Here is an 18,660-nt window from a genome sequence, read left to right on the forward strand (position 1 = left end):
TCTTTTTAGGGATTTAGCAAAGCCTGACGGTATTGAGAGACAGAACAATGTGCATTGTTGGGTTTTGGTCTTTTTATTCGATGTATTGTTTTAAAAGCAGAGATATGGAAGGTCAGCATCCGCATCTGGAAGAAAAGCAGTAAAGCAGAATGCAGCCCCATTGTCTTTCTTGTAAACTGTAGACGGTAAATCAGCGGCCTCTTCCCGCATAACGACAGATTGTTCTTCAGATGGAAATCATATGCAAAAATGAACTGTGTGAAAAATTCAGGAGTCATTTCACATCCATCCATCTTATGATCCATCCACTGTGGATTGATTATGCATGTTTGCCCTGTAGGTTTTTTTTCCCTGTGACATCATAAACCCTGATGGAGTCATTTCTAGTAATCTGCCTTGCAAAGGGAACCTCTGTACTGAATACCAAATCTACGCAGAATTTATTTAATTCTCCTCTGTCTTCTTGTTGATGCACATAAAGTGTGTCCCAGTATGTCAGGGTGTATTTCATCCATCCTCACAAAGGGCAAGTTATGATCAATGTCTCCGCTTTTACACCAAACATCCAGATGTGTTCCCTTCTTCAGCCGGTTAGTGAGAAGGTTTCTCCTGCATCCACGTGTCCATACCTCAAGGTGTCACTGTGCGGGAGTGGCAGTGGTCATGTCATGGAAGATAAATGTGCGAGGGTAAATTGCAGTGTGCTTCAAATCCCATTCCCAATGAGCCTATTGATCAAAAAAAAAGGACGGCCAGCAGTAGCCCATGGGCCATCAGAGGCTGTAGAGTGAAGATGAGGGCTACACAGGTCATTAAAGGCAAAGGGGAAAAAAAATGACATGCCATGTTATGATCATGAAGCAGTCTGTGGTTGGAAGTATTTTAATCCAAGTCCTGTCACTGGGATGAGTCAATTCGCATGAAAGAAAGTTGTTCTGATTGTCTGAGAGCCCTGCGTTCAACCTCAGAGCGAGAGCCCTTCAGCGGGCGCAATATCTGAGGCTCAAGTGGACGTCGAGGGCTATTTGAAGAGTAGGAAATGAGAGCAATGTGTCTGAACAGGCGGCGAGAGCAGTTTTGTTCTGTTCCCCATTTCACTAATGGCACTAAAAAAAAAGAAGTTCCTATGCTCATGCATGGATGTCTAATGGCCCTGATATCCCCCAGTGCTCCCCTCCATAGGAAACCAGGGAACAGCCATACTGTGATATGATGGGCTTTGTGACCCGATCACCAGCTTTGTAATGAAAACGCAGTTAACAGAATCCCATCCCGTCTAATTAGTGATCATTTTGATCCATTACCTCCAAATCTGAAGCTCAACGAGGATTCAAACGTGCGTGATAAGAAGATAACACGGAGAGGAAGTGATCCTTGTTGTTCTTGAGGGAAAACCACTCAACCAGTTTTGTTTATTAGCTACAGTTTATGTAACATTCATCTGAGGACAAGTATTTAACATTTGTGTCAAACCATATTTGTAGTATAGGCTTTAAGTTGTAAGAGAAAATAAGGAAGCGGGGAATTTTACCGATGTAAATGCATGTTGGTCTCTTGCTGACTTTGCCCTCCCTACGTCCTTTCTGCCCAGTCCGTTTATGTCCTCACACCTTTGAGCTTTACGTTCTGTTTACAAAGTGACAGCTCCGGCTTCTTTCTCTTTTACTGGGAATGGTTAATATATTTCCTGTGATTAAATGATGCAGCACACTGGAAATATTTCCCGAAACGCGCCGCCCTTTCTGTCCTAGTCTGAGCTTCTGTCACAGAAATGTTTAGCTTCAGAGAACATTTACAGGATTTTTCTACTTTCCAGGGAAAGTTTTGAATGGTCAGCAGTTAAAGTTGGTTTTACAGGATCCCTCTGCAGCCTAATAACATAAGAGGAACTCAACATGCACCTCAAACATTAGCTCCAGCATCCTCATATCCCAAAGGAATTAGAACCATTTTGGACATTTAAATGCAGGATTTGTCCTTTTATGTTGTGAGCCTGGAAGGAAGGCAACAAAATGAGTTGTTTGCAATCTAGAAAGATACAGAGAGGCATCTTCTGATCTGACTTTGCTGTTATTGGGCGTGGTTTAGGCAAAGAGACAGCTTTGTTTGGTTTGGTAAGGATCATCGTTTGAGTTAAAAGGTGGCAAAACATCTACATTTGGGATGAAATTATGACTTTGTTAATGTTACGGGACCTTTGTCGGCACTGACCGCTGGTTGGAAACAGGAGAGGAACAGAGATCTCGTCCAGTTTGCGAGTTGGTTACTATTTAGTGTCATTCCCAACTTGTCAAATATACTTTAGTTTGGTGGCCGGCCCAACTTACCAGCCCAAAATGTCAATACTCAACCATCAGCTATGTTATATTGGACCTTTAAAGTCAGATATTTTCTTGACTCATCCATCTCAAGAGTTCTTCCTTTGCTCCTGTCATAACACACTATGAATACACTATAAATGTACATTGCAAGGCAGCTAATTTGATGAGATAGTGCATGACTCTGTTTCGTCAGGCTTTCAAGTTATGTGCAAAACCACAGTTGTTTGGACCAGTCAGCATCCTAAAGAGAGCTACTGGTAGCTCTTCAGCAAGTTAAAACCTGCTATATGATAGATGACATCAGAACAGGAGAGTATTTATTGTGCCTGTGATAGACAGATCACCTGTCAAGTATTGTTGAGAGCACTTTCCCTTTTGCGAACACTTTCCATGGATGACTTCTCAGATGGTTCTGCGTCACAAACCATCTGGCGCCTCAGGTTAACGACTGATGCTGTTGTTTCTTCCTGGGTGGACGGTTGTGTCCTTTAACCACAGTCTCATCTTAGTCTATCTTCCATAACCCAGATCTTGCCCCAACCACACTCATATTTCAAACGCATTTTGTCATGGAAAGGGTTGAGCTGAACACATGGACGGTGCTGATTGGGAACCATGAAACGATTTTGAATTAACGCCTGTTATAAAGAGTGTGGCTAAGAAAGAAAGCAAAAAAATGTGAGAAAATCTGGAAACCAAGGCGACCATGTCCAACACTGGCCCATGCATCCATGTTAGCAGAAAATGATGACATGCCATTCGTCATGTGTACACACACTTTGATTAGAATTAATGGCTGAGTGGAAGTTTTGCTTAAGGCCTGTTGGGGTGGAACGGTAATCAGATGCAGCGTCTCTTCTTCAGATGAGTTGCACATGCAGTGGATTCACATGGTCGATCTGCTGTTTGTCATAACAGCGTTTCCCCTCTCATAGCTGCGCTTCGTTTGAGTTATGTGAGCACAGGGTGAAGAACAACTGCAGCTGTAGAACAAACAACATCTGGAATAGCCTTTGAATTTTGAAGTCTGTGTGATCACTTCGCGGGTTTATATCCAGAAAAGGTTGTTGAGATTAAAACCATGTTTACGACAAAGTTAATTAAAGCAAAAAAAAAAGGTGCACTGGAGCCCTGGCTGGCGTACCGACATTTCAAAGAAAGACTTAATCATTTCTCAGAAGCTGCTTGAATTCCATATTTATATGACCACTTGTGCGTTTCTAGTATTTCAAAGTGTGCGTGTGTGTATTTACGGCTGCATTTCAGCTTTGATTCAGCTTTGCTTTCACCGCCAAAATAAAGTCACTTGCTAACAAGAAGAATGACAGCTAAAACTTGCTCTGTAATGGAAGGAGGGGGAAAAGGAGGGTTGTTACGTATTCTCGACAGCAGTCTGGCACGGACGCTCAGATGAAAAGGGACGTAGAGGGAAGCAGAAGGTCAGGCTCATTAAATGTCAGCAAAGAGCATCTTAATGATTGAATCATTCAGACAAAGAACCAATTTAGCTTTGAAGGGTTCTGAGGCGGCACTCGCAGTTACACTTGTAGTTTTATAGTCACCAGAAACGGTGGATATCATTTTAAAGTGACTTGTTGAACAGTACATTAACCTCCTAAGGACTTAACATCTGAATACAGTTGGATAATATTACATTAAAACCAGATAGTGTTTTCCAGTGAAGACCAGTTTTTGGTAGGGATTCTGTTTTTCCCCGACTGCGGAGACTTTAAAAACCTGTCGAGACTCATCGCTGCGGACATGTTTGTGCCAGGAAGATCAAAATCTTCTGACATGCTTGTAAAAAGCAGACATCAGCTGTTTCTCCTTTCACCCTGTCTGTCATGTGTTTTAGCCAATACTGAAGCACTGCTAAGGCATCCGCTTTGAAATGCATAAGGGATGATGGAGATGTGATGCTGGCCCAGAGGGAAGGCAGAGATCCTGCAGCATCATGGGGTGAGAAGTTCAGCAGGAGAGCTCACGAAGAAGAGTGTGTTTCAACTACGATTACAAGAAAACTAATCCTTATTCCCAAAGCAAGAATCGGTTTGTTCTTTAAGTGGTTATGAGAAGAAATGCTGGATTTTTCTGATGAACAGAAACCTCTGATAATACATAAAATAATAAATGCCAGTTGTCTCTGTATTTGATTAAATGTGTTCCAAAAAATCAAAAGGGGGCAGGTAACAACAAGGCTAATAAGAGTCCAAGAAACAACAAAAGTGAAGTACAGAAAAAACTAATAACAAACCAGAAAGCAAAAGAGAACACAAGCAAGAACATGGAGTACATCCTAGGAGCAAAAGGCAGGAGCAAGGAACAGACAGGTGGGAAAAAGATACATACAGGAAGTAAAATATGACATAAATATAAAACGGGAAATAGCAATAAGCCCAAATCATGACACAGCCAGAAGTGACCATATCTGGACGAGACAGGTCTGATTGAGTACCTGAAGACTCACCATGGTAACGAGTTGTCAACACCCTAAAAACAAACACAGTGTACAAAATGAACATCATGCTGTATCAACAAAGACTTCAAAACTAGCAACTAAGACAATAAAATCATATGAAGCCATTTACTGAGGTTATAAATCAAGTGGGCAGGAGGTTCATTTTCTTACAATCAGAAACCAGTGGAGTCACTGTTTGTTATATAAACAGGACAGAACCGGTTTCTGAAGCGTCACAGAAACACAGCGGAGGGATGTCATACTGTTGTGTCTTCGCTGTTTATGAACATCAATAAGTGGAAATGACTCATCCAGGCTGCGTTTCACTAGAATCTGTAGAGGAGGTGTTTGACTTCAAGTCCTCCTCTGTACACAGCGTAGAGGTAAGAAATGAACCTTGCTGTGTCTCGGTAAGACTGAGGACTCTGACTGTTTCAACCCCGTTTAGATCAGCCGGCTATGTCAAAACAACATTCACAAATCTCTCGCCGGTACGTTCAGTTGTGTTCGAGACTCTTTCCGCTTGCATCAGTGTTTCCTGAAAACTCCAGTTTATTGTCACCATCATTCGCCTCTGAAGGCTTGTGACCACCTGTCAGAGCAAATCACACTTGAGACCCAACAGGATGTTTTATTGTTTTGTTTATATCCGTAAAAACAAGAACAACAGAGACTTACTTTTCTTTTTTTTTTTTCTTTTTTATCAATGGCTTACTCTTAGGCTGACTATAAATCTCCCAGTGTACCTGTGAGAGTCTGTAACAGAGGTTGTGTGAGAGAAAGCAAGAGGGGGAGAGAGAGAGAGAAGGATGAAAGGGTACCAATATACTGTAAAATCAGCAACAGTACAGAGTGGACCTTCGCCAGAAGCATCGGAGTGGAGTCAGGGGACCAGTGAGAGTTGAGCTTTATAATGTAAGAAGAGGCTGAGATGTGTGCACAGCTCCACTGGGAAAATCAACAATGGTGCTGGGTCCTTGTGTTAGATTGAGCCATACAGTTCCAGCAGCGTGACTCCAGGGATGGAAGCTATTGAATGGTCAGGAATGAAATGTGTTGCTTTATGATGATGAATTATTTGGACCTCCCTACGTGTCCACGGCTCTGCAGCACGCTGAAATTGCAAATCAGAAACAGGTGCTGGAATGACTGTTCCGGCATGTTCATGAAACGTAACACCGTGAATACATCCTTCTATCCTGTTGCCATAGTTTCTTCTCGGACTCGCAAAAGCTGCGGCTAAATGGGCAGCTAACCGGGTGTCGCCATGTTTCTTGTTGTCTGACTTAAAAACAGGGGGACGAACTTTGGACTGGTCAGTTGCGATCGTCTTTGTCCGTCATTTGGAGCACGATTTCAACACATGGCAGCATCTTGCTTCATTCAAACAATCAAAATTGTGTTCTTTCAACCATGACCGCCATTTGTTTCCCTCCAACCTTTACCTAAACCAAACCAAACCTCAACAATAGTGGTGGTGGATCAGAAATTAGCAAACAAGAGGTGGTCCCGACACAAATTACAGCCTCGCCAACAGCAGACTTTACATCGATCAAGGAATAAGTCCTCGATCGATATCCCGATGGCTGCATTCATTCAAATCTGGACATCGAAGGACGGTGCTGTCTATTGAGAACACTGAGATATTGACAACATGCTGGTTTCCTTGTGAAGTCTGGGAATCATCGACGAATCAAGAAGTGAGCAAGGACACTTCAGCTGCGGGTGTGACAGAGAAGAATCTGAGTGAGAGCAAACAACGAAGGGCTGAAACTACCTTGAGAGTCAACCCTCTGAAAAGTATTGTTGCTGAAACAGTAATGGAGACAAACTCGAGCTGAGTAGCAGTGCAGGGACGTGGAGGTCTTTGCTCAGTTAATGGGATCAGGGCCACTGATTATATCCAAATGGCAGTGCCTGTTCACCCGGAGGATAATATTGTGTGATTAGCTGGTGGGCCCTGAGACCTATTTATGCATATTTTACTGCAACATGCAATAGCACATGTAACCGAAGCTTTCTAATTACAGTACAGTGAAGGAGTCAGAATTATAGCCATCACTGTGGCTTAATTACAAGCTATTACAAGCTCCTGAAGTCCTGAAAACATCCTGGATCCTGTAGCTCTTTGCCGATGCAACGTACGTGAGTCTAAATACAGCGAAGAGTCCGTAAGATTGGTGGATCAGTGGCTGGCTACACACACTCATGCATCAGTAAAGCTGTGCCTCGGAGGGGATTGAACCCGCTGTCTTGTACTCCAGAGTTTCAGATCATGACAGATCGTGAACTGTTAACAATTGTACCACAAGCACGGGATGCAATCAGCTGTGTTACAGCAGGAGCCCGGCTGGAAATCAAATCCATTACCAACCCTGTTTCCTGCCGCCAAGCGCCTGTTCCCTGTTTCCTCCGGTCTTTCTTCGCCTTTTCTTTAAGATTTTCTCCGTGTCCCTTCCTCCGGTTCCTTTATCTCGGGCCTGTTGGTTATTCCTGTCAGTGGCTGCCTGAGCCTCACTGGAGCTTGTATCAACTCTTTCCTCTCCCCGGTGTGACATTCATAGCATTACAATTGAGCCATCAATCTGTCAAGCCTTACCCCTGCTAAGCCAGGAGCAGTGGGAGGCACAGGAGAGGGACAAGTTTACCTCTGAGTCTGTTTTGCTTCTCTGTAGTTACGGCCTAACAACCACAATAAGTCTCAGACATGATGTGAGATGGATAAGCTTTTAGTTGCCAGCTGAGGCAAGCCATTCACTCATCATTTTTCACCATAATTTCCTCATCCACCGCTGGGTATTTTCTGCTGATGACTGACTTGGCGATGGCTGTTGGCTTCTTATTCTGATTCTCATTATTTTTTTTCCCCCCACCACCCCCGCTGCTACCTCTTATACATACACACTCCTCCACTGCTGTTTCTCAAATCTTCCTCTCTTTTTCTTTCTCTTTGCATTTGTTCCCTCCTTCTCTCCCTTCCCCGGGTAATGTCAGACTGAGCTCCTGTAAGGAGGAGATAAAGCCCCCCGGCAGGGCAGGACCTCAGCTGTCGCCTTCAGACTTCCTGGACAAGCTCATGGGGAAGACGTCAGGATATGATGCCCGCATCAGACCCAACTTCAAAGGTACAGTGCACACCGAGGAAGACCATCGCAGTAGCCCTCAAGAAAACCCAGTAGAGAGCACAAACTTCGGTATGACTTCAAACGTGATGATCTGTGGTTTATAACGGGATTAATGTACATTTGTGTGTGATCAGTGTTGGGGTAGAAAGTTCTTACACATCACTCTGAAAAGTAATTTGTCACTCTTCTTGTTACATTACTCAAACTGAGATCCACTGTCACGTAATTTCCAGTTGAGACTATAATGTTATATTTACACATGGCGTGTCCGGAAAGGAAAAGGGGAGGAAATATCTATATAATAAGTGTAAACATGTCAGTCAAAGCCTGAACACAACCAGCAGTGATGTTTTCTTTTCATCATGAGAGCTTCCTCCAGTAAATTGTAGGAAAGACAAATTAAACATGTGGTCGATGGAACATAATGTTGATCAAAACTTAATTCCGCAGCAGAAGCACACAAACACAATTTAAGCATAACTTTTAAAAATAGGGGGGTTACACACAAACAAAATGTGGGCAGACACGTCTGTGTGACCCTCCCTGCTCTCAGATTTAACAATGTCAGCGTTATCTGTCATTCCTTCAACTTCTTTCTTCAGTCTTTTTGAAGTTGGTCTCAGTAAACACGATTTTTCTTTTTTTTTTTTTGGGCTGTAAAGAAACTTGAAGTGGCAGGCTTGAAAACACAAAATCTTCCCCCTCGTGCCGTCTTAAAGACGAGCAGTACTGATGCTGTCACAGTCGTTTCTTCATTTCTTAAGCTCATACACAGGAGATATATGTATATGTATATATTTATATATATATATTCTTTTTATGTTGATGTTGAAGACGTGTCATGTCAGTCTGTTTTTTTTTTTTTTTTTTCTTCCCTCAGGTCCACCTGTGAATGTCACTTGTAATATTTTCATCAACAGCTTTGGCTCCATCACAGAAACAACAATGGTAAGAAGACACTGGAGATTTCAAATGTCTCAGATGTTTTAGAGAGACGCCTCTACTCAACTCCCACAGAACCGTAGTTCAGTTTGTTCCTAGACAGTTTAGTTAAGTTGCATCTCCGTGTGATTTGTGTGTAAAACTTGAAAACACTACATCCTCTTTCTTTTCCTACCAACTTCTTCTGCTAATCCGCTCAGTGCTGAAGCCGTTCCCTCGTTTTCTGTGTTCCCTGGAGCGTAACGGTGCAACCTTCAGAGACCAATGGGTCACTGACACGCTGATAATGAACTGTCCACTCTGCAATTAAAATGAAAAATTGAGAAAGTGAATGAAAAGGGGTATGAGAGAGAGAGAAGGAGAGAGGACGAGTGCTTCGGCCCTGAAGTCTGCATTTACAGTGCGAGAGCTGCTGGGTCAGCACAGCGCAGCAGTGAAGTGTTTAAAGAGTGTCTGAGGGAGACCCAGAGGGTCGGACCTCCAGTCGGGTCAGGCCTGGAAATGACAACACTAATGAAGTCATTGTATACGCTGGTGAAGCGTGCTCCTCATTGTGATAAATGAAGTGAACAGGCAAAGGAAAGGAACGATCCACAGTGCCTAAAGATGAATTCTGAATTAATTGCACAGATTAGAATTCGAAATTAATTACTCATGTTTCTGGCTGCAGGCCGGAGTGACCGTGTTCGGTTCTTGTCCTTGGCCGGGCTTGTATCGCCGATGCCTCTGCTCGTCAGCGGCACGGTGACGGTTTCAACAATTGAACAAACAGTAAAAACATCTTATTCAATCAGTTACTTTTCCAAGAATCAGATGAACACGGGGAAGCCAGATGATGAACACAAGAGCGATATCCTGAACCAGTGAGGCTCCATTACAAAGACTGAACATGTGTATTAACTTGTATCTATCGTTATGACAGGATGGGTGAACATTAATTTTAATCACAGATGCATTTTTGAAATTGTCTCTGAAAACTTACTTTTTTTCTACAATCAACCATTGACCTGGTTTCAAGGACCACATGCAGGAAACTGAAATGTGTCGACGCCTGATTCTGTTTTATAAGTGCCAGTCGTTGACACGTGTGCAATCATGATAATGAATCATCTCCACTCCCACGACTTTCCATAAACGTCTGTAGAAAAACGCTCTTAAACGCCCGTTTACATGTTGACACTTGAGCTCATCAGACCCGTCGACGAGAACAACAGCAAGAAAAAAGTGCAACTGATTGTTTTTCATCAGCGGAGGTTCTTCAACAGCATCGAAACGGCTCTCAACTCATTAAGCACATTCATTACAGAGGGCTGTGTTTATTTATAGTCCCGACAGCTATGTGAGGAAATTGCGAGAAATTAACTTAAATCAGTTAAATCAGTGTAAAGACAAGTTGTAGGTGTCGGCATATGCATAGCTTCTGTTTACACACATCGTTTATCCATCGATCCTGGTTTGTACCAGGCACAATGGATTGTACATGCTTTAAAAATAATAAATGAAGGTATAAGGACTTCACAGTGATATTCCATCTAAGAAAGGAGGCTGTTAAAAGTTTGATGTTTCACAGAGTACAACAGCTCAGTAAGAAAGTCCGCAGCAGTGAGCAGAACATTCCCAGAAACCTGAATCACACTTCAGTATGAGCCACTTCGAAGCTCTCCATCTACACTACAACCTCCACTGGGGATATATTTTTCCATTAACTACCCCTGGGTTCTTCCACAGGACTACAGGCTCAATGTGTTCCTACGGCAAAAATGGAATGACCCTCGCCTGGCGTACAGCGAATACCCAGATGACTCCCTCGATCTGGATCCGTCCATGTTGGACTCTATCTGGAAGCCCGATTTATTCTTCGCGAACGAGAAAGGAGCCAATTTCCACGAGGTCACCACCGATAACAAGCTGCTTCGGATCTTCCAAGATGGCAGCGTCCTGTACAGCATCAGGTAAATAAAGATAAGAGTCAATGGGGGGACGGCTACTGCGACGGCTGGCTGGAGGATTAAATCAGACGCTTGATCGAGATGTGGCTGCATCTCATTCTGCTTTAATATAATCAGATCAAGAGGTTCTGGTCTGAGAGGAAAGATAATATGAACTATTCACAGTTGAAACATACAGTGAAAATTAGCAGCAGTTTTAATTAGGCAACTTGTTTGCTTGTTAAGAGGTCTACCCGGACGTGCCCACATTGGTATTTCTGATAATTATCATGTCTTTGATTGATATCTTCAATGACTACATAGATCACTACAGGAAATTTTGTCATAAATTTAAAAGACATTTATAAAATCTGAATTGCTTTCATCAGATTTGCCTACATTTAAACATAAAACTTACTGATCCAGAAGATTTTTAGTTGCAAAAACATGAATTAATATTTGTTGACACTACCACAACTTCATGACTTCATCACATCACGCACGTCATGACGCCTTTTAATCTCTTCTTGCGAGAAGTTCCCATGTTCCACCTTTTAAGCTGATTAATTTTGGAAATGTAAACACACATTTCACGCCTCTATCGAAGCCCTCTCTTGGGTGCTTTTATGTAAAATGTAATATTGTTTCATAATTCAGTTAAAAACGTAATTATCGCTCACGCAAATACGTAGACGTTTTAATGGGATTTCATTATTTCATCCCCCCGTTTGATTCACTGAAAGATGCAACAGCCTTTCTGCGACGTAGCGAGAGACACAAATCATCTGTTGCACTGATACTCGTGCAAACACAGATAATCACCACCACATTCCACTGATTTACCGCGTCCTCTGGATCTGCTTCCTAACTACGTTTGGTAATTATGGATCAAAACATCTTTGTGTGCTCTAAATACATGGCACCATTTAGGCAATATTTGGAGAGTCAATCACATCAGTAATTGTAGTTTGTTCTCCAGCTGGTGGAAAAAAAAAAAAAAGATATTGTGTCATCATGACACTGTAGCAAACGGGCGCCTGTGTGTATACTGCTGGCGGCTCTTTTTCTCGCCTCTTGGCGATGCATTACAGCAGGTAATTACACAGCTTTCCTCCAGACGGACTCCCAAATAGCTCCCTCTCTCTCTCTCTCTCTCTCTTTTATATTCGAGGATTCTTCCAGGCTTAATGCATGAACACCAAAACAAATAAAAGCAGGGATGCCTACACCAATTACTTTGCCATTACCGCGGTGCGACGAGTAATCAAATGCCTCAGTTATAACTCAATATGTTCTCCAGTCTAATGTTTTCAGAGGAAAATCTCTTTCTTGTACAGTTTTATTGTTTCGTACACGTACAAATCCTCCTGTTTCATAAAAATAAAACCAAAGCTTGTCACTGATTTATTTCACTGTTTTTTTAATCTGTTAACCCGTCAGTTCTCCTTGTGTTTGGTGTCTTTTTCCTCGAGCCCCTTTGTGCTTTTTGACGCCCCCTGTCACTCCTCTTCTCTCTTCCGATCTGTTTCTCTGTCTCAGGCTGACTCTAACCCTGTCCTGCCCTATGGACTTGAAGAATTTCCCAATGGACATTCAGACCTGTACCATGCAGCTTGAAAGCTGTGAGTCTTCTTCTCTTCTTCCTCTTCCTCTTGTCTCACTTTTCCCTTTTTTTTTTTTTTATCTCCCCCTGTTTTTCCTACCTTCTGCCTGGCTTGTCAAGTGTCTAACCTTGTTATAAACACAGAGCGATAGGAACTGCTGTCATTATCGGCTTTATATCCACATGTCCACGTGGAAAGTGGTTCGCTTATCAGTTCTAATTGCATCTCATATGTTGATGGTATTTAGAAATGCGATTGCTGCCATTAAGCCTGTCAGCAATCCATGTTTACTATAATCTTGCAGCCGAGGGGGGGGTAAAAAAAAAAAAAAAAGCACAACTGGCCATTTGCTCTAAAGCCTTCCCCTGATAGATGTGTCCAATCAAAGCTTACAGCCCCACAGCAGCCGGGCGCACAGGCGTGTTAAGCTTTGGATTTCTCTGCATGTTGAAGCCATGTGCATGCTGGGTGTCGTAAATGCAATACCTGGTATATATTTATGTATCGTAAAATATGTGGATGTTGTTTTCGTACCCTCCCCAAAATCAGACAGACAAGAGCAAAAGTGAAAGGAATGGATAATAAAGAGTCGGTCTGCCCTGATGTGAAATGCAAACGTTGGGCAGGCTAACTAGCTTGTTACCTGAGGCTAATCCAGCGTGAACTCCAATGCCAGAGAAGTGTAATACAGTATTGTTGTGGGGTTACAGACTTTGGTTAATCCTCACACTTAAAAAGCTTTTTCAGGGGAGCATATCTTATATTTAGGATCCCTTCGTCTACTTTATGCCCAGCCTCTGTGATACCCTACACGAATTATGACTTCCAGCGCATCCCGTCACCAGAACTGTGGTTTTCCATGCTAACAAGATGCTAATCCTCGTTCTTTGTGCGACTGTACAGCGTATCACTCATTCATAAAGATCTAGGTTACTGACTACTATTGAGTGAATACTACCACCATTGTTATTTCTACTTGGCCCACTTAGCGTTTCAGAAGCCTTGAAAGTGCTGCTGGTGATAATTATAAGAACGCTTTGATACTAGATACTGCAGAGCAAGTATCACCCCAGTGACAGAAAAGTCAGTGTTTTCAACCTGCTCATTAGCTTAATAAGCTAGTTAACCACAGCTGACTGGGTTTCAACCAGAGGTGCCCAAACTTAAACTAAAATTTAACGGTGAACAAAAGAAAAACATTGATTTCATTGATGTTATTATGAGAATAAAATGATTCATTTAAATTGTTTTACCTCCCAAAGAAATCAGATGGCATAAATTAATTTATATTGTACATTTTTGGTAAATATGTGGCACCAAATTCACCTTTATTGGGTCAGCTGGCATAACCATGAGCAATAATCAATGATTTCTTGCCATGAATGGGAAGCCTGTTTGAAATCAAACACCACATTTTTTTTATTTTTTCGAGTGCTGAGTTTTGACTGTAAGTGACACAGGATGGATGGTGGCGCTACATAAACAGTCAGTTGCTCAGCTACCATCCTTTTACGTGTTCACATTTACTGTGGGTGCACATTTATTTAACCTGGAAAGCTCCAAAAAAGTACAAAACGTATTGCAAACCTTTTAAAATAATATTATATTGATACAAATGTCGGGGAATAAGAGTAATTTTCTCCCTTTGCCTTCAGCAGAGATAGTTTCTGCCCTCTTGAAACCAATTTCCAGGATATAAATAATAAAGCTTTAATTTTGTGTCCCTTTTATTATATGTGACCCACCTTCTGTCCCTAGAAGTGCACACGTACCGCGAAGCCATCTCACCTTTTCAGAAGCATTTCTCACCAATAAATAAGTGGAGCTGACTGCTGGTATCTCGACTTACATCCTTTATCTGATTCAACAGAAGAAGAAGAGGTATTGGTTTGTAGAGAACTAGTTATCGCCTCTTATTTACAGGGGGCAGCGTGATTTATCTCTACACATTCATACAGGAACCAAGAGATTTTTGAAAAATCCAATAAAGTTATGGCCTGGGCATAAAAATGTATATATATATATATGTTAAGAAATTTGAGTCTTTAGGAGTGTTTGGAAATGGAGAAACAGACTGTAAAGCGGTTTGGGTATAACATCACACAGCCATAAGTAGAGATGTAATCATTTCTGATTAAAGGCCTGGTGAGGATACTTGGCCTTGTGTTGACAAGTGCTAGTACAACACCCAAGGGTGTGATCACCTTGGCTATTTGAAGAGGACATCATTGGTTTTTACTGCCGCTGCTGGAGCTGTGGAATCGCTGTCTGTTCGAAGTAAGAAAAGCGAGAATATATAAGAGTTATCTTTGGGGTTTGAGAGAGCCAAGGCCAATCTTCTTTTCTGGCCTTTCATGCCACGGGCTTATATAGATATATAAATAGAACCAGAAGATTCTTCTGCCTCACCCTGACACATCAAAGCTCCATATATGCAGCTTATACCACTTCGCCTTGAGCCATTAGTGTCCAATAAACTTAAATCTACTTTGTAACTCACACTGTAAGTGCAAAGAAAAGACGGCGAATCTAAAGCATAACCGCAGCTGTATTAAGATCGTTGCTTTCATTCGGTAAGCGCCGTTTTAAAGTGAACGATGACGTGTTCACCACGTTCTGATATTCCAGATGATCTTCCTCATGAGTTAGAGTTTTAGCACTTGTGTCGATTATGGTTTCATCGCCTCCTCGCTGCAGCATCGCCGAGGATAAGAAGACGATCTCGTTATCTCAGGAGAGCGTCGGCATTCCCCCCGTGCTTGTTAGAGCGGGATGTGTGAATGACAGTGAATTTTCATGGACATGATACGTGTGTTTTAGTGGAGTTGTTTTTTTTTTTTCAGCCATACATTACAGGAAAGGTTATAACATCGTGAATAATTGATGTCGTCTTAACTCAGGCCCCTAAAGGGTCCCAGAGGACATCAGTGTTATTCGGATGTGTGTGGAATCCTGCGTTGTTGTAGCGTGTCGCATGCATTTTTAATACAGCCATGATCAGACAGCTGTGAGGAGGAGTGCAAAACCCTGCAACCCTTTTGTGAAAGCAAAAATAATTATGGAGTTATCTTGCAAAGATGGATATTGAATAGATATTCCATATTGTTAGCCTACAGCTCAGTAGGTATTCACTAATCAGCTCAGTGTAGATACACAGTACAGTATCTCCCACCGTCACGGCCAGATATGCACCTCATGTCCTCCCTTATTCCGTAACCTTCAAGCAACCGCGACAACAGGACTGTAGCTGTGGTGGGTGACCTTTACCGTGACAAACATGATGGCAGGGGGTAGCTGGTGGCTGGACAGATGGGCAAACGTGACATTACATCACCACAGTCCTCCACGTCTTCTCTCTCTCTCTCTCTCTCTCTCTCTCTCCATGTCTCATTAGCCGAGGTTTCTCATGGACAGATTTTATACTGTGGTAACGAGATCCCAGTTAGAGGTTGTGTTGTAGGAAAGAAATGAGGTTAAGGAGGAGGAAGGGGATGAGAATCACAGCAAATGGTGGCAACAAGAAGAGAATATTTAGCAGCCAGTGCAGCGGCGGCACTTGGTTTCAGGCAATATTTGGAAATATGCAGTAAAACAGCAATGACTCTAAGTATGTCTAATAACGAGCAATAAATCATCTGATCCTTGTCTTTTTTTAGCAAAGTCAGTTTTGAATATTGCAAATGTGAGAAGTAACATGCATTCACTGATGAAACAATTAGATGTATCATCATGTCCAAGATATGTGTGAAACTGTGTGCAAGATTTATGGGGGAAAAAAATAGGAGAATTCAAAGTCTATCCTATTCAAAATAACCTAAGCTAAAGTGACACATTTCTCACTGTTTCCCCCTGATTTAAATGTCTTTTCTTCTCTCCTCTTCGTCTCCTCTGTTCTCTTTTCACAGTTGGTTACACCATGAACGACTTGATCTTCGAGTGGCTGTCTGAGAACCCCGTTCAGGTGGCTGACGATCTCACCCTCCCCCAGTTTGTGCTTAAAGAGGAGAAGGATTTGGGCTACTGCACTAAGTATTACAACACAGGTACAAAATTAATTCCACTTAAAGTTGCTGAGAAACCAGAGACCACACGCTGAAAATCCAAATTGTAATTGAGTGCCCGGGCTGATGTTTTCTCCGGAGGCATCAGTACAACAACTAAAACAGCTTGAAGACTGTACACTGCTGGTTGTTGTCGGGATGTTGAAGGTATTTTGTCGTACGTCTGCAGGTAAATTCACCTGCATCGAGGTGAAGTTCCACCTGGAGCGTCAGATGGGCTACTACCTGATCCAGATGTACATCCCTTCCCTCCTCATCGTCATCCTCTCATGGGTGTCATTCTGGATAAACATGGACGCCGCGCCGGCCAGAGTGGGTCTGGGCATCACCACCGTGCTGACGATGACCACGCAGAGCTCCGGTTCAAGAGCCTCGCTGCCCAAGGTGGGTCTACAGACGAGTCAACGAGATGTATGATGGTTTACGTGTAGTGGAAGATGGACAATCTACTGAGCAAACAGATCCACGAGCACAGAATTCTGCATTTTGTCAAGTAATTGGAGTTTTTAGTGAGTTGTAATTTGATAACCGGTAGCAGTAGTCACTCTTTTGACCCTCGGGGCCACCGTTAAAACAAAATGTTAGCCATTTAAGACATTTCTTGTTTGTCCGTTTGCTTGAAAATCAGTGGAACACACAAAAAAAGTCTGATACAGTGAGCAAAATATTGGTCACAGTAAAAACACCAGCCATATTTTGTTACTGTATTTGTAGTTGCTCTTCTTCTTCTGAGAGCTATTCTGATGTGTTGCTCTTACATATCCCCCCAAAAGTGGTGCATAATTTAGAAATACCTTTACCTTTCAAACCTGATATTTACGAACAAAGCCAACCCAAATGCAAACACGTTTCGCTGCCCGGGACTGTAAAATGTATATCGTTTCTCCACCAAAGCGGACGACAGAGGCATTTGGAGGCAGTGTTTGGAATTGGACGACCTGTTATGGCTCGTGAGGTCACAAAATGCTGAATATGCTTGACGCAAATACTTTTTTAGAGACTCACTGGGGAGCAAACAAACACGGGGCCAGGTGGGGTGAGGACACTGTACCTGAGGAGAAGGTTAGCGAGACCAGAGGAGAGACGGACTGTAATCTGTCACCATGACATGGCGTCCAATAAAAATGTGTTCAAGTAAACAGTTCAGTGGACGATTACGTACGTTAGACTGCTGCTGACAAACGGCACTTCTGCCTGATGCTTCCTGAGGACTCGGACTGCATTTTTGACTGTGAGGAAAACAGTTTGTTTTTTAAGGGAATAATCACTGAGAGCCAGAATCCTGTTTGTCACAAGCGCCCGGTTCACATTCATACACACATTCACACCTGGAAGCTGCCCAGTACAACCAGTCTTATCTGCCACACAGCAGCTCCACCAGAGCAGCTGGGGGTTAAGCACCTTGCTCAGTTTTACTCTAGTGGTGGTAATAAGGGAGAGAGGCAGTGTTGTTATTTCACTTTTACCACAGATTAAACCAATGGTTCCCCGAACTTTATTGCGTGTGACCCTTTAGAATGAAGGAACGATTGCTTTTTGGTTTATGCTTCTCAGAATCTTTTTTTAAAGTCTTAACAAGAGGTGTGGAGATGTCGAGAGATCAGTTAAATGTCATGTTTGCTCTTGCAGATGAGTCTGATCTCCCTACCGTCCGGAAAGATTTCCATCCCATCTGGTCATCGTGTTTCACTGCCCTGATTGGATGTAAATCTTGTTTTGTTGCTCTGATTGGATATAGACCTTGTTCCGTTGCTCTGATTGGATGTAGATCTTGTTAAGGCTAATAATTAACTGAGAGGGACCAGACTAATGTGCAGTCTGTGAATAAGTCTTGCAATGCCAGAATAGGACTGTATATTAGGACTTCTATGAAATAATATTCCTAAAACTTTATCTACCATATGTGTGTATAAATGGAGGAATCAAAATATTACAAATAGGTCATAGATTACATACATACATTACAGGTTGTTCTTTAATTAAACAGTCTGACAGAATTCAGGTTCAGATGGTATAATAGGAACGCTTACCATCAGGCCATCCTCGTGTTAAATGCTGTTGTCCTCTGTGCTTGTACATAAGACAAACAAGCTCGTACACCACTGATGTGTCATTTCCTGTTTTGCCCCCCACTTTAATTTGTGCATATCTATAACAGTCAGCAAACTGCTGCTCAATTGAGTGAGGTTTCAACACAATGCTTGCTCAGTGGCCGTTACTG

General features: G+C 42.4%; 1 protein-coding gene across 2 annotated transcripts in view; it reads left to right on the plus strand.

Moving 5' to 3' along the window:
• Window positions 1-18,660, plus strand: part of glra4a (glycine receptor, alpha 4a) — a 46,969-nt gene that overhangs the window by 19,736 nt on the left and 8,573 nt on the right. Inside the window, exons 2-7 of one of the 2 annotated variants that reach the window (XM_037077205.1) lie at window positions 7,774-7,904; window positions 8,785-8,852; window positions 10,575-10,798; window positions 12,314-12,396; window positions 16,284-16,421; window positions 16,609-16,823. In XM_037077205.1, the coding sequence (XP_036933100.1) occupies window positions 7,774-7,904; window positions 8,785-8,852; window positions 10,575-10,798; window positions 12,314-12,396; window positions 16,284-16,421; window positions 16,609-16,823 (859 nt within the window). Of the gene's footprint in view, window positions 1-7,773; window positions 7,974-8,784; window positions 8,853-10,574; window positions 10,799-12,313; window positions 12,397-16,283; window positions 16,422-16,608; window positions 16,824-18,660 lie in introns of both variants that reach the window. The other variant, XM_037077206.1, reaches the window with a different exon arrangement.

The sequence above is a fragment of the Acanthopagrus latus genome, chromosome 18 (genome assembly GCF_904848185.1).
Source record: "Acanthopagrus latus isolate v.2019 chromosome 18, fAcaLat1.1, whole genome shotgun sequence".
Taxonomy (NCBI): domain Eukaryota; kingdom Metazoa; phylum Chordata; class Actinopteri; order Spariformes; family Sparidae; genus Acanthopagrus; species Acanthopagrus latus.